The 14,274-nt window shown below is 44.0% G+C and overlaps 1 protein-coding gene across 11 annotated transcripts in view; it reads right to left on the reverse strand.

Annotated features, from left to right (window-relative positions):
- Positions 1 to 8,497: 8,497 nt before the first annotated feature.
- Positions 8,498 to 14,274, reverse strand: part of CAMK2D (calcium/calmodulin dependent protein kinase II delta) — a 229,942-nt gene continuing 224,165 nt past the window's right edge. For all 11 annotated transcript variants that reach the window (XM_056565417.1, XM_056565350.1, XM_056565402.1 and 8 more), the window contains one exon: positions 8,498 to 10,085. In XM_056565417.1, coding sequence (XP_056421392.1) covers positions 10,082 to 10,085 — 4 coding nt within the window. In that variant the 3' untranslated portion in view covers positions 8,498 to 10,081. The remainder of the gene's footprint in view (positions 10,086 to 14,274) is intronic.

The following is a 14,274-nucleotide window of genomic DNA, read 5'->3' on the forward strand; positions in this document are numbered from 1 at the left end:
TCCCTCTACAAGGTCATTAATTATGTGTGTATGTTCCAGCATCACTTCCAAACGGCTAAAGATAATAACATGAAACTTGGCACACATGTTACTTATATGTCAACAACAAACATAGGATAGGTGATTTAACCCTTACCCACCCCCCCATTTGCGAGAGTCTGGGTTTTTATTTAAAGTCGTATACAAGTCCATGGGAAATATATGTTACTGCATACCTTCCAAACAGCTGGATATATTTCGATAATACTCGGTCACATGATACTTATATGTCCACTAAAAATATAGGATAGTTAATTTAACCCTAGCCTACTCTCATTTTGTGAGGGTTTGGGTTTTTGTTAAAAGTCCAATGCAAATCTATGGGAAATGTATGTTCCAGCATAACTTCTGTATGGCTGGAGATATTTCGCTAACACATGTTACTTATATGTCAAATAAAAATATATAATAGTTAAATTAACCTCTAACCTACCCCCATATGTGAAGGAAGGGGTTTTGTTTCAGGTCCCATGCAAGTATATTGGACTTCTGGTGCCTTACTCCACAAGCTCTGCATCTCCTGGTGAATGCATCAGTCACTGGCAAGCCACACCCTCCACACATTCCATGACCCATCTTGCAAATACACACCCACCCTTTAAGCCACATCACTTTTATTTTCATCTTACAAGATCTTTACCACAACGCAGCACCACCTGAACATGGGATATGAAGATTAGATATGAGGACAGGATATGAGGTGGGAATATGGGGACAGGATATGAGGTCAGAATATAAGGTTGGGATATGAGGACGGGATATGAGGTTGAGATATAAGAACAAACTATAAGGAAAGGATATGAGGTCAGAATATGAGGAGGGGATTTGGGGTCGGGATTTTAGGAGGGAATATGGGGTCAGAATTTAAGGACGGGATATGAGGACAAAAGCTTTCTCCTTTGTTGCTTTTCCTCCCCCACAAGAATAAGGTAGGAAAAATGGGTAGCGCCGGGTAATCAGCTATTGGATAATAAAAGTCTGGTGATCAATGGGGGAAGGTGGGGTTCTTATGTATTATACACTGCTCAAAAAAAGTAAAGGGAACACAAACAAAACACTTCTGTGAAATCACACTGTCCACTCAGGAAGCAACACTGATGTTACGCCGAGCGCTCCGGGTCCTCGCTCCTCCCCGAAGCGCTCGCAGCGTTCTCTTATTTGCAGCGCTCCGGTCAGACCTGCCGACCGGGTGCGCTGCGATATTGCTCCCAGCCGGGATGCGATTCGCAATGCGGGACGTGCCCGCTCGCGATGCGCATCTCGGCTCCCGTACCTGACCCGTTCCCCATCTGTGTTGTCCCTGTGCGCGCGGCCCCGCTCCTTAGGGCGCGCGCGCGCCGGGTCTCTGCAATTTAAAGGGCCAGTGCACCAATGATGGTGCCTGGCCCAATCTCCCTGATTAGTTTCCACCTGTGCACTCCCTATTTATACCTCACTTCCCCTGCACTCTCTTGCCGGATCTTGTTGCCCTTGTGCCAGAGAAAGCCTTTCCTTGAGTGTTCCTAGTCTGTGTTCCAGACCTACTGCCGTTGCCCCTGACTACGATCCTTGCTGCCTGCCCTGACCTTCTTCTACGTACGACCTTGCTCTTGCCTTATCCCTTGTACCATGCCTATCTCAGCAGTCAGAGAGGTTGAGCCGTTGCCGGTGGATACGACCTGGTTGCTACTGGTGAAAACCAGTAGCAACTTAGAACCGGTCCACCGACACTGTCCACGCCAATCCCTCTCTGACACAGAGGATCCACCTCCAGCCTGCCGAATCGTGACAGTAGATCCGGCCATGGATTCCGCTGAGGTGCCGCTGTCAAGTCTTGCCGACATTTCCACGGTGATCGCCCAGCAATCCCTAATGATCACCCAACGAAATCACCAGCTGTCATACTTGACCACCGTGACACAGCAACTTCAGTCACAGATACAGCAGCTGCTGCCGCAGATACAGCAACTTCAGTCACAGACACAGCAGCTGCAACAGCAACAACCATCTCCTCCGCCGGCTCCTGCAACTCCTCCGCAGCGACCGGCTGCTCCTAATCCCCGCTTGTCCCTGCCGGACAAATTTGATGGGGACTCTAGACTCTGCCGTGGTCTCCTGCCTGGGAAGGCCCTGCCATGGGCCACACCGCTCGGAGCACCTCTCTCACAGTATCCTTTGCAATCTACCCCTGTGCCTCCCGCCGAGGAGGCTATGCAAGTGGATCGGTCTCGCCTGACCCATGAAGAGAGGACTCGCCGCAGAAAGAAAGATTTACTTCTATACTGCACTGTGCGTTACCGCACAGAACCCCTGCTCTTGAGCTTGGAACTGCATCTCGAAAAAATTGAATTTTTTGTTTTGCCCAAATGCTCCTCTGAAGTCCTCCTCGGTCTGCCATGGCTCCAACGCCACTCCTCTACCCTTGTCTGGACAACTGGGGAGATCAAGAGCTGGGGTGCTTCTTGCCACAGAAAATGCCTCACGTCTGCTCCCAGTCCCATCAGTCAAACCTCTGTGTCTCCTCCTTTACCTGGTCTCCCCAAGGCCTATCTGGACTATGTTGTGTCTCCTCCTCACAGCCCCCGTCCTGTTAACACTCTGCCCCGTGCCAAGCTTTACCCTCTTCCCTCCCTCCCCACTCCCACGCCTTCTTGTGTGCCCGCTGTTGATGAGGTTTCCCGGGGCTTCGCCACCGTCTGGAAAAAGACTCTAAAATACCTCATACTAGCCTCATCCCGGGTGAAGAAGCTTGCCGAAAAAAAAAGAACTCCTCCTGTTTTTGTGTGGCTCTCCACCAAGTATATCCGCTTTCGTGTCCCCAGTTTTAATCTGGGACCACGTTATCTTGGACCCTTTGTAGTTAAGTGCCCAGAGGAGAGATCTTGGGAACCTGAGGACAACATCCTGGACAAAAGTCTTATCCTCAGGTTCTCAGGCTCCAAGAAGAGGGGGAGACCCAAGGGGGGGGGGGGTACTGTTACGCCGAGCGCTCCGGGTCCCCGCTCCTCCCCGAAGCGCTCGCAGCGTTCTCTTATTTGCAGCGCTCCGGTCAGACCTGCCGACCGGGTGCGCTGCGATATTGCTCCCAGCCGGGATGCGATTCGCAATGCGGGACGTGCCCGCTCGCGATGCGCATCTCGGCTCCCGTACCTGACCCGTTCCCCATCTGTGTTGTCCCTGTGCGCGCGGCCCCGCTCCTTAGGGTGCGCGCGCGCTGGGTCTCTGCAATTTAAAGGGCCAGTGCACCAATGATGGTGCCTGGCCCAATCTCCCTGATTAGTTTCCACCTGTGCACTCCCTATTTATACCTCACTTCCCCTGCACTCTCTTGCCGGATCTTGTTGCCCTTGTGCCAGAGAAAGCCTTTCCTTGAGTGTTCCTAGTCTGTGTTCCAGACCTACTGCCGTTGCCCCTGACTACGATCCTTGCTGCCTGCCCTGACCTTCTTCTACGTACGACCTTGCTCTTGCCTTATCCCTTGTACCATGCCTATCTCAGCAGTCAGAGAGGTTGAGCCGTTGCCGGTGGATACGATCTGGTTGCTACCGCCGCTGCAAGACCATCCCGCTTTGCGGCGGGCTCTGGTGAAAACCAGTAGCAACTTAGAACTGGTCCACGCCAATCCCTCTCTGACACAGAGGATCCACCTCAAGCCTGCCGAATCGTGACAACTGATTGACAATCAATTTCACATGATGTTGTGCAAACGGAACAGACAACAGGTGAAAATTATAGGCAATTAGCAAGACGACCCCCATAAAGGAGTGGTTCTGCAGGTGGTAACCACAGACCACTTCTCAGTTCCTATGCTTCCTGGCTGATGTTTTGGTCACTTTTGAATGCTGGTGGTGCTTTCACTTTATTGGTAGCATGAGACAGAGTCTACAACCCACACAAATGGCTCAGGTAGTGCAGCTCATCCAGGATGGCACATCAATACGAGCTGTGGCAAAAAGGTTTGCTGTGTCTGTCAGTGTAGTGTCCAGAGCATGGAGGCGCTACCAGGAGACAGGCCAGTACATCAGGAGATGCGGAGGTGGCCGTAGGAGGGCAACAACCCAGCAGCAGGACCGCTACCTACGCCTTTGAGCAAGGAGAAGCACTGCCAGAGCCCTGCAAAATGACCTCCAGCAGGCCACAAATGTGCATGTGTCCAAACAGTCAGAAACAGCTTACAGCCCAACATCGTGCAGGACATTTGGCATTTGCCAGAGAACACCAAGATTTTCTAATTCGCCACTGGCACCCTGTGCTCTTCACAGATGAGAGCAGGTTCACACTGAGCACATGTTACATGGAGACACCGTGGAGAATGTTCTGCTGCCTACAACATCCTCCAGCATGACCGGTTTGGCAGTGGGTCAGTAATGGTGTGGGGTGGCATTTCTTTGGGGGGCCGCACGGCCCTCCATGTGCTTGCCAGAAGTAGCCTGACTGCCATTAGGTACTGAGATGAGATCCTCAGATCCCTTTTGAGACCATTTGCTGGTGCAGTTGGCCCTGGGTTTTTCCTAATGCAAGAAAATGCTAGACCTCATGTGGCTGGAGTGTGTCAACAGTTCCTGCAAGAGGAAGGCATTGATGCTATGGACTGGCCCACCCATTCCCCAGACCTGAATCCGATTGAGCACATCTGGGATATCATGTCTCGCTCCATTCAGCACGTGGATGCCACACACTACTGAGCCTCATTTTGACTTGTTTTAAAGGGGTTCTCCAGTGCTTAGACATCTTATCCCCTATCCAAAGGATAGGGGATAAGATGCCTGATCGCAGGAGTCCTGCTGCTGGGGACCCCCGGGATCTTGCATGCTTCACCCCGTTTGTAATCAGTCCCCGGAGCGTGTTCGCTCCGGGTCTGATTACCGACTACCACAGGGTCGGCGGCGTGTGACGTCACGCTCCGCCCCTCAATGCAAGCCTACGGGAGGGGGCGTGATAGCTGTCACGCCCCCTCCCATAGGCTTGCATTGAGGGGCGGAGCATGAGGTCACACGTCACCGGCCCTGTGGTCGTTTTTTGAGGAGTGTAGTTACTATCATTTAGAATCCAATAGGATCCTTTCAGACAAAAATTACGACCGCAGGTTAGCCAAGGATCAGACTAAGGAATATAACTCTAAACCATATTACCCATTGTAGGATAATTGTCTACTTAAAAGAGATTATATAATCAACAACAATCCCGATGTGGCTTATTTTTATTTTCTCCCCAAGACCTATAAGAACCACACTGCCCACCCCCCAGGTTGACCTATAATCGCTGGTATGAATTCAATCATTAGTCCAAAAAAAGAAAAACATGGCCAGGAATGAAAATCACTGGACCGAACAATAACACCAAATTACAAGGCACCAGTCACATATGAATAACTAATAGTTTAATAGTCACAATAGAAATTAAAAACATACAAAGATAATGGAAAAATAGGCACTGGAGATGTACAGGTGCACATAAGGGTAGTGCATACTACTAAGGTGCATTCAATTATTGCATACTGATCCATAAAGTGCATATCATGGTCTCAGCATTTGACAACAACTGGAATCAGTCCTGTACCGGCCAGGCAAAGGCAAGAAATAAAAGCAATATAGTAGTTGTGAGATAGAAAGCACAAAACAGAAAAGTCAACAGGAAAAATGCATGCCGTCAGGAGCTCTGTACTACCTACCCCTATGTACGTTTGGCTATGGCTTCCTCGCGCCCCCTGATATACATTTTTCCTGTTGACTTTTCTATCAGGGGGCGTGAGGAAGCCATAGCGAAACGTACATAGGGGTAGGTGGTACAGAGCTCATGACGGCATGCATTTTTCCTGTTGACTTTTCTGTTTTGTGCTTGCTATCTCACAACTACTATATTGCTTTTCTTGTATCATTGCCCGTTCGTTACAAGACTGATTCCAGTTGTTGCCAAAGCTGAGATCATGATATGCACCTTATGGATCATTATGCAATAATTGTATGCAACTTAGTATGTACTACCATTATGTGTACCTGTGCATCTCCAGTGCCTATTTTCCATTATCTATGTATGTTTTTAACTTTTATTGTGACTAATAAAGTATTTGCTATTCATATATGAATTCAATCACCAGCAATCTTTCTGAGTATATTGATAAGCAACTCCAGATATTTGTAATTTCCCTTCCAGCATATCCCAAAGATACAGGCCATTTACTTACCTAATTGAAGGAGCTAGAGTGGAAGGAGGGCTACATGTGGGCAACCCTTGACGTTGGTGCCCTCTATAATAATATCCCACATGAGCTCGGGATTAAGGCAGTTGAATCTTTATGGGATGATCCTCTGATGCCAGACAGACAGTGTTCTTTAATATTGGTGGCTTGTTTTCATCATAATTATTTTGTCTACAAAAGGTGACAAATATGTAAAGATTTGCAGCATGGTTATGGGGACCAAGTTTGCCCTGTGCTATGCAAATCTGTACATGGAATCATTTGAAACCAGGATCAATAATCCCAGAGTCAACTTTTACAAGCATTTAATCGATTACTTGCTCATTGTTTGGTACGGATGGGAGGACTCCCTTAAAGTATATATAGATACTTTAAATGATAATGATTGGGGTCTAGAATTCACTTTTCACACTAGCCCCCAGTGAAATTACTTTTCTTGATCTTATGTATGTAGAACGGAATGCTATATGTATGTCCACACATTGTACAGAAGTAGATGCTACTGGTTTTCTTGACTATGGCAGCTGTCACCTTAAAAGTTGGTAAAACAACGTGCCCTATGGGCAAATGAAGAGAATAAGGCATTACTGTACCTCTGATGTTAAATGCACAGAACTTTCAATTCTAGATGGATGCTTTCGTGAAAAGGGATACCCTCCTCCATTAATAAAAACTGCTATGGATAAGGTTAGTATCCTTAGTCAGGAAAACTGTATAATAAAAACCACTAAGAATATAAAGCAAGATAGTGTTGATACTCTGCGCAACATTAATTACTAGGTACAATCTTGCCCACAGTCTGATTAGATTTTGTGTGACAACTGGAATGTGATAATAGGGGATCCCATTCTGGGAGGACAACTGCCAATGAAGCCAGTGTGTATATTCAGAAGGACTAAGACCTTGAAAAATCTTATTGCTCCCTCTACACCGGCCAAACAACAAATTAAGAAGAGAGGTATGAAAGGCGGAGAAAGGGAATTCTATAAAAAAAAAAAAGTGGATTATACAAATGCAATGCAAATAGATGTAAATGTTACACTCAAATAACTAATAAAAGGAAACGTTGATATCCCAGGGTAAAATGTCCCATACTATATTTGCCAATATTTGAATTGTAGTAGGAACTACATAATATATATGCTAGAGTGCCCATGAAAATTAAGATTTATTGCTCGACTCATAAATTGAGACAGAGGCTGAATCAACATCACTATAATATCAGTAGGGGATACCCCTTACACAGTGTTTCAAGGCACTTTGATGAAAACTATAATGGGGAACTAGATCTGTTAATGGTAACCCCATTAGAGAAAGTAGAAACAGGTAATTTTAAACAACTAACCAATAAAGAAATGGGGTTTATATGAATCTTTAGAACAAGTCTTCTAACTAACTAACTAACATTATGGTATATGATTTTATATTAGGGATCATATTTTATTTCATATTGTATGTGAATACATATTAGATACTACACACTGCATTGACTATCTAGTTATGAAATATATATTTTATATGTATGACCTTATTAGTCGACATTTTATATTGTTATTCAGTGTTTTGTAGTGTTACATTGAGACAATTTTATTTTCATATTTTTTACATTTATTTTTTTCATAAAATTTTACCTTTAATTATATTAGATTTGCAAAAGCATGAACTGTGCTTTGCTTGGCGATGACTCTGGAGCACCTAAATCTACTGGAATTTTGATAACGTGATCTTTGAGGGGGGTGAGTTGGCGAATTCCATATCTCTCCAAACGCCCCCCCACCCTGCAATTGTGAAGTGAGTTACACCTTGTAAAACCTGCTTTGTGTATTTGATGTATATTGTGAATCCTGGACTGCTGGCCAATTGTTTAGATCCGGGAGTGGGCTAGTGCGCTATACCTCGCATTGGTGCATTGTGGGAACGATTATTTGGAGAACATATATGCTGACCTGGCTGACTGGAGTAGTGGTTGGCTAGTGATTAGAGTCGGAATTTTCATCCTTGACCGTTGGTGATTGGAGTAGGGTTTGTTATGCCACTTGCCTATTTCTTGATTATTCTCTTCTTAGATTTAAAAAATCAAAACCAAAAAATGCATTTAAGGGTTTGACATTCGCTTAAAATATATACAGTGATATAAAAAAAATTATAATAATACAAGTGTTTGCTCTTTGTTTGAAACCTTTTTCCTCTATATATCTACTGTACATTTGTGAAAAATATAGTGAATTCATCAGAGAAGATAAATGTTAATTTGTAAGCAAAATACCATTAAAGACAAAACAACTGCAACAGAAAACACAATTTTATTGTTACTTTAATTATATCAGTTATTTTATGGCAAGAAATATATACATGGTGTTTATTGATACAGTATATTGCAACATTACAAAAGATGATAAAATAAAAACACCATGGTGCTACCTATTCTTACATGGTTTTGTGGAAGACAGAGTTGATCTACAGTACTATATCCGCATTCCATGCTATATTTAGATGAATTAAAAATATGAACTTTACATCATACACTATATCTAGATGCCGACAGTGGAACCACGTCTAGACTAGAGGTACAGAAAAAAAAGATCTTTTCACAGAATAAAATTGGCAGGTAAAAATGGCTCAACACATTTTGATTACATATGGTAGAAAATGAAATGCTCATGAGCATACTAGCATTACATCCAAAATCCAACAACATTAACAATTGCAATAGGTTTTTATCATGATATTCACAAAAGTTGAATAATACAAATTCAAAAGACTTATCTGTATGTGTCAGACAAAGGAAAAAGGAACAAAGAATGAAAATGTCCCATCATGCACACATGAAGTTTACAGCCCACAGAGAGACTCTGAGCAATGGTATCGAACATACAGATGTATGAAGCAGTATGAATCTAACTACACAACTACGGAACATAACCAATAGAGTACATGAGCATCTTAAATTAAACTTCTATAGAAAAAAATGTATTGTCTTCCTACAATATCATTCACAACGCGTTACATTATGGATTGGATTGTACATTGGATAAGTATAAAGTTGTAGTTAATTACTATGAGAATCTTATCTTCTTAGGTACAGTAGATTGCTTGCTATTTTTCTTAACATAACCATTAGAATGCACATTTATAACAACACACAATATCTAATTCTTAAGATTCGGGACTATAACACAAAAATGCATATTTTGTGAAAAGACTAAATTACCCTGATTGCAAAATTTAGCTTTGTCTATTATCAAAAACCACCTATCACCTGTTCATAGTTATCTATATACTGTATAATAATTAGACATAAATCCTTGGTATATTTATATATAAAAATGTGTAATAGATACTTATACTAGAAACTCTAACTTGTACTTGTTGAACATAATACAGTAGTTACAATTGTATTTACTGCATATTGACATAAATGTCTTTTCTGCATTTGCTAAAAACAAAGTACTTTAAATGTTCCAAACAAATTACCTGCATTGCGATAAGTCTGGTCAGACATATTCAAAAAATCTTTCCACCTGGGTTTGTCATCTACTAATCTAGGGTGAACTAACCAACAAAATAGTAAAGGTGCTTATATTTCATATGAATAACAGTAGTATTGGCAAAATCTGATATGTTGAAACAAAGAAAGAGTTTAGATCTTCAGTGTAAGCAAGGATCATCCTTTGTTAGGATCTTAGTAAGGTGTGGCAGAGATGAAAATATGAAAAATACAACACACAAAAGCATTGCACATGGAGACATTCTGTGCTCAAATAAACACTTGTGATTAGGACACAAGGAAGGATGCAGTTGGTTTGAGAGATACCATCCAGTTGTCTTTGAGTGTTTACAATAAAAGGCTTGCAAGGCTTAGAGTTAGCTACAAAGAAAAGAGGGAGAGATTGAAGTGTCAGAAGAATATAACACACACACATAGTAGAATGTAAACATCATGTATAACATCTGGCTAGAAAACCTATGGAATTACCACACTTAGAGGATGCTCACCTAGATTTATTTATTCATAGCAAATACGCAAATCACAGATAGGACACCAAACAAAGTTTGAAAAAGCATTCCGGGTTTTTACTTTTTGCCCATATAAAGCACACTCACCACCAGTAGTTTTCTGTAGTGCTATCTGTTTCATTCAGGCTTCACTGCATGAATACATATTCGTACTGTAGAGTGGTCTTGTGACCACCAGTCAGACAACCCAAAAATGACAGTGCCTAATGTGTCACAAGTGTGATGTCTGCTGTGTCCCCTGACTTCCTGTGAACTACATTATAACATCACCTACCAAATGCCATTTACATTATACATAACCAAATTGTATTGATCAGTGACTTGCAATAATGTTAAACCTTTTTTTTTTTCTTACCCACCCACATTGTTCATAATTAAAATGTATCATACCAAAAAGTAAAGGGGTAAACGTTTACTTCAGGAAAGGTATCAGGATCAGCTCAATGAGCAAAAGTCTGAATCTTAATCTGATTCAAAAAGGGGCCAGGTTGATATAGAATATTATTTATCATTTGCAAAGTCCATGCCTCTAACAAATCAGACTGACATAATAGCCAGAAAAGGATTAACATTAAGAATTAAAGGGGTATTACAGGAATTTTTTTATTTTACTATGCTACAGGGGCTGTAAAAAGTTAGTGTAGTTCATAATAGTGTCTTTACCTGTGTGTGACTTTTCTCACAATTCTTCTGTGATTTTCACCCCAATAATTATTTTTAACAGCATACAAAATGACTGCTGTCTCAGATTTTTCCCAGCTTGCAATGCGGTCGAGACCTGACTCACTAGTCAGCTGATGACTGATGATCATTGGGTGGAGAGAGCAATCTGCAACTAATGCAACAGCTGTTGGCATCCTGATTGAAGACCACAGGTCTGCAGCTCATTTATGTTTCAATGGGTGGGGTAGCTGATGTGTGGGAAGGAGGAAAATGGTATCATGGGATTTGTAGGCAAACAAGAAAACTGAAAACAGGAAATACAAGTTCACAGAAAGCTAGCCACTGTGTTATAGTAATCTCCATGGAAATGGAAATCTGTCTGTAACTGGCATGGGCGGAGTTTCTGTAGCTTAAAGGAAATCTGTCATCAAAATCACCAGCACTAAACCTGTTACACAGGCTTGTAGTGCGGGTGATCCTGATTAAAACGCTTCTTACCTCATTAAAAACTGTGCAGCAGTTCGCCAGATATCTTCATTTTTAGTTATATGGTATTCCCAGGCTTGGGGCTCAGTGGGAGGTCCGCAGCATCAGCGCGGACTCGTTTACGTCATTATCGCCGGGCGGAGCGGCTGCCCGGCTCATATATATTCATGGCTGCCTCATCGCAGTCTTCCTCCTGGTGTAGGTCACGTGGGTAGCGCCGCGCATGCGCCGTACACCCGGAAGCGGCATTCTCCTGCATTGATAGATATATGCTACCCACGTGACCTACACCAGGAGGAAGACTGCGATGAGGCAGCCATGAATATTCATGAGCCGCGCAGCCGCTCCGCCCGGCGAAAATTAGGTAAGCAAGTCCGCGCTGATGCTGCGGACCTCCCACTGAGTCCCAAGCCTGGGAATACCATATAACTAAAAATGAAGATATCTGGCGAACCGCTGCACAGTTTTTAATGAGGTAAGACGCATTTTAATCAGGATCACCCGCACTACAAGCCTGTGTAACAGGTTTAGTGCGGGTGATTCTGATGACAGATTTCCTTTAACTGGCACTGATGTCAGTGCCGCCCATCCACAGCGCCACCCGCTTATGAATATTCATCCCCCCTCCCTCCAGCTCTCCCTCTCTTCCCTGCTCCTAACTGGAGGAAGGGGGGATGAATATTCATAAGCAGGCGGCGCTGTGGATGGGCGGCACTGACATCAGTGCCAGTTAAGCTACAGAAACCCCGCCCATGCCAGTTACAGCCAGATTTCCAGGTATAATAAAACTAAGATTACGGGCGAACGGCGGGGCGGATCCGACCAAGGTAGGGATCATAGGAATCCTCATCTCCTGCACTATCCATCAGTACCTGTGGATAGTGCGGGAGCAAACATGTGACAGTTTTCTTTTAAACACTGGCATCAGATCTGTGATTTGTCTATATGCTATGAAGTAAAAAAGATGAGTGACCATTCTCAATGTGTGGTGACTTTTTTTTTTCTTAAAGTGTTACAATTTGGTTCATAAATCTTGACAGCATTTAGTAATTTTTAAATATACACTGCTCAAAAAAATAAAGGGAACACTAAGATAACACATCCTAGATCTGAATGGATTAACTAAATCGTATGAAATGCTTTCGTCTTTACATAGTTGAATGGGCTGACATCAAAATCACACAAAAATTATCAATGGAAATCAAATTTATCAACCCATGGAGGTCTGGATATGGAGTCACACTCAAAATCAAAGTGGAAAACCACACTACAAGCTGATCCAACTTTGATGTAATGTCCTTAAAACAAGTCAAAATGAGGCTCAGTAGTGTGTGTGGCCTCCACGTGCCCGTATGACCTCCCTACAAGGCTTGGGCATGCTCCTGATGAGGTGGTCTTCTAAGGGGTGTCCTCCCAGACCTGGACTAAAGCATCCGCCAACTCTTGGACAGTCTGTGGTGCAACGTGGCGTTGGTGGATGGAGTGAGACATAATGTCCCAGATGTGCTCAATCGGATTAAGGTCTGGGGAACGGGCGGGCAAGTCCATAGCATCAATGCCTTCCTCTTGCAGGAACTGCTGACACACTCCAGCCACATGAGGTCTAGCATTGTTTCGCATTAGGAGGAACCCAGGGCCAACCGCACCAGCATATGGTCTCACAAGGGGTCTGAGGATCTCATATAGGTAACTCAAGGCAGTCAGGCTACCTCTGGCAAGCACATGGAGGGTTGTGCGGCCCCCAAAGAAATGCCACCCTACACCATTACTGACCCACCGCCAAACCGGTGATGCTGGAGGATGTTGCAGGCAGCAGAACATTCTCCACGTGTCTCCAGACTCTGTCATGTCTGTCACATGTGCTCAGTTTGAGCCTGCTTTCATCTGTGAAGAGCACAGGGCGCCAGTGGCGAATTTGTCAATCTTGGTGTTCTCTGGCAAATATCTAACATCCTGCACGGTGTTGGGATGTAAGCACAACCCCCCACTGTGGACGTCGGGCCCTCATACCACCCTCATTGAGTCTGTTTCTGACCGTTTGAGTGGACACAGGCACATTTGTGGCCTGCTGGAGGTCATTTTGCAGGACTCTGGCAGTGCTCCTCCTTGCACAAAGGCGGAGGCAGTAGTCCTGCTACTGGGTTGTTGCCCTCCTATGGCCTCTTCCACTCCTCCTGATATACTGGCCTGTCTTCTGGTAGCGCCTCCATGCTCTGGACACTACGCTAACAGACACAGCAAACCACCTTGCCACAGCTCGCATTGATGTGCCATCCTGGATGAGCTGCACTACCTGAGCCACTTGTGTGGGTTGCAAGTAAATGCACCACCAGCATTCAAAAGTGACCAAAACATCAGCCAGGAAGCATAGGAACTGAGAAGTGGTCTGTGGTCACCACCTGTAGAACCACTCCTTTATTGGGGGTGTCTTGCTAATTGTCTAGAATTTCGACCTGTTGTCTGTTCCATTTGCACAACAGCATGTGAAATTGATTGTCAATCAGTGTTGCTTCCAGTGGACAGTGTGATTTCACAGAAGTGTGATTGACTTGGAGTTACATTGTGTTGTTTAATTGTTCACTTTATTTTTTTTGAGCAGTGTAGTACATGGACTAGAGATGAGCGAACTTACAGTAAATTCTATTCGTCACAAACTTCTCGGCTCGGCAGTTGATGACTTTTCCTGCATAAATTAGTTCAGCTTTCCGATGCTCCGGTGGGCTGGAAAAGGTGGATACAGTCCTAGGAGACTCTTTCCTAGGAATGTATCCACCTTTTCCAGCCCACTGGAGCACCTGAAGGCTGAACTAATTTACGCAGGAAAAGTCATCAACTGCCGAGCCGAGAAGTTCGTGACTAATTGAATGTTCACTCATCTCTAACATGGACCA

The sequence above is a fragment of the Hyla sarda genome, chromosome 1 (genome assembly GCF_029499605.1).
Source record: "Hyla sarda isolate aHylSar1 chromosome 1, aHylSar1.hap1, whole genome shotgun sequence".
Lineage (NCBI taxonomy): Eukaryota > Metazoa > Chordata > Amphibia > Anura > Hylidae > Hyla > Hyla sarda.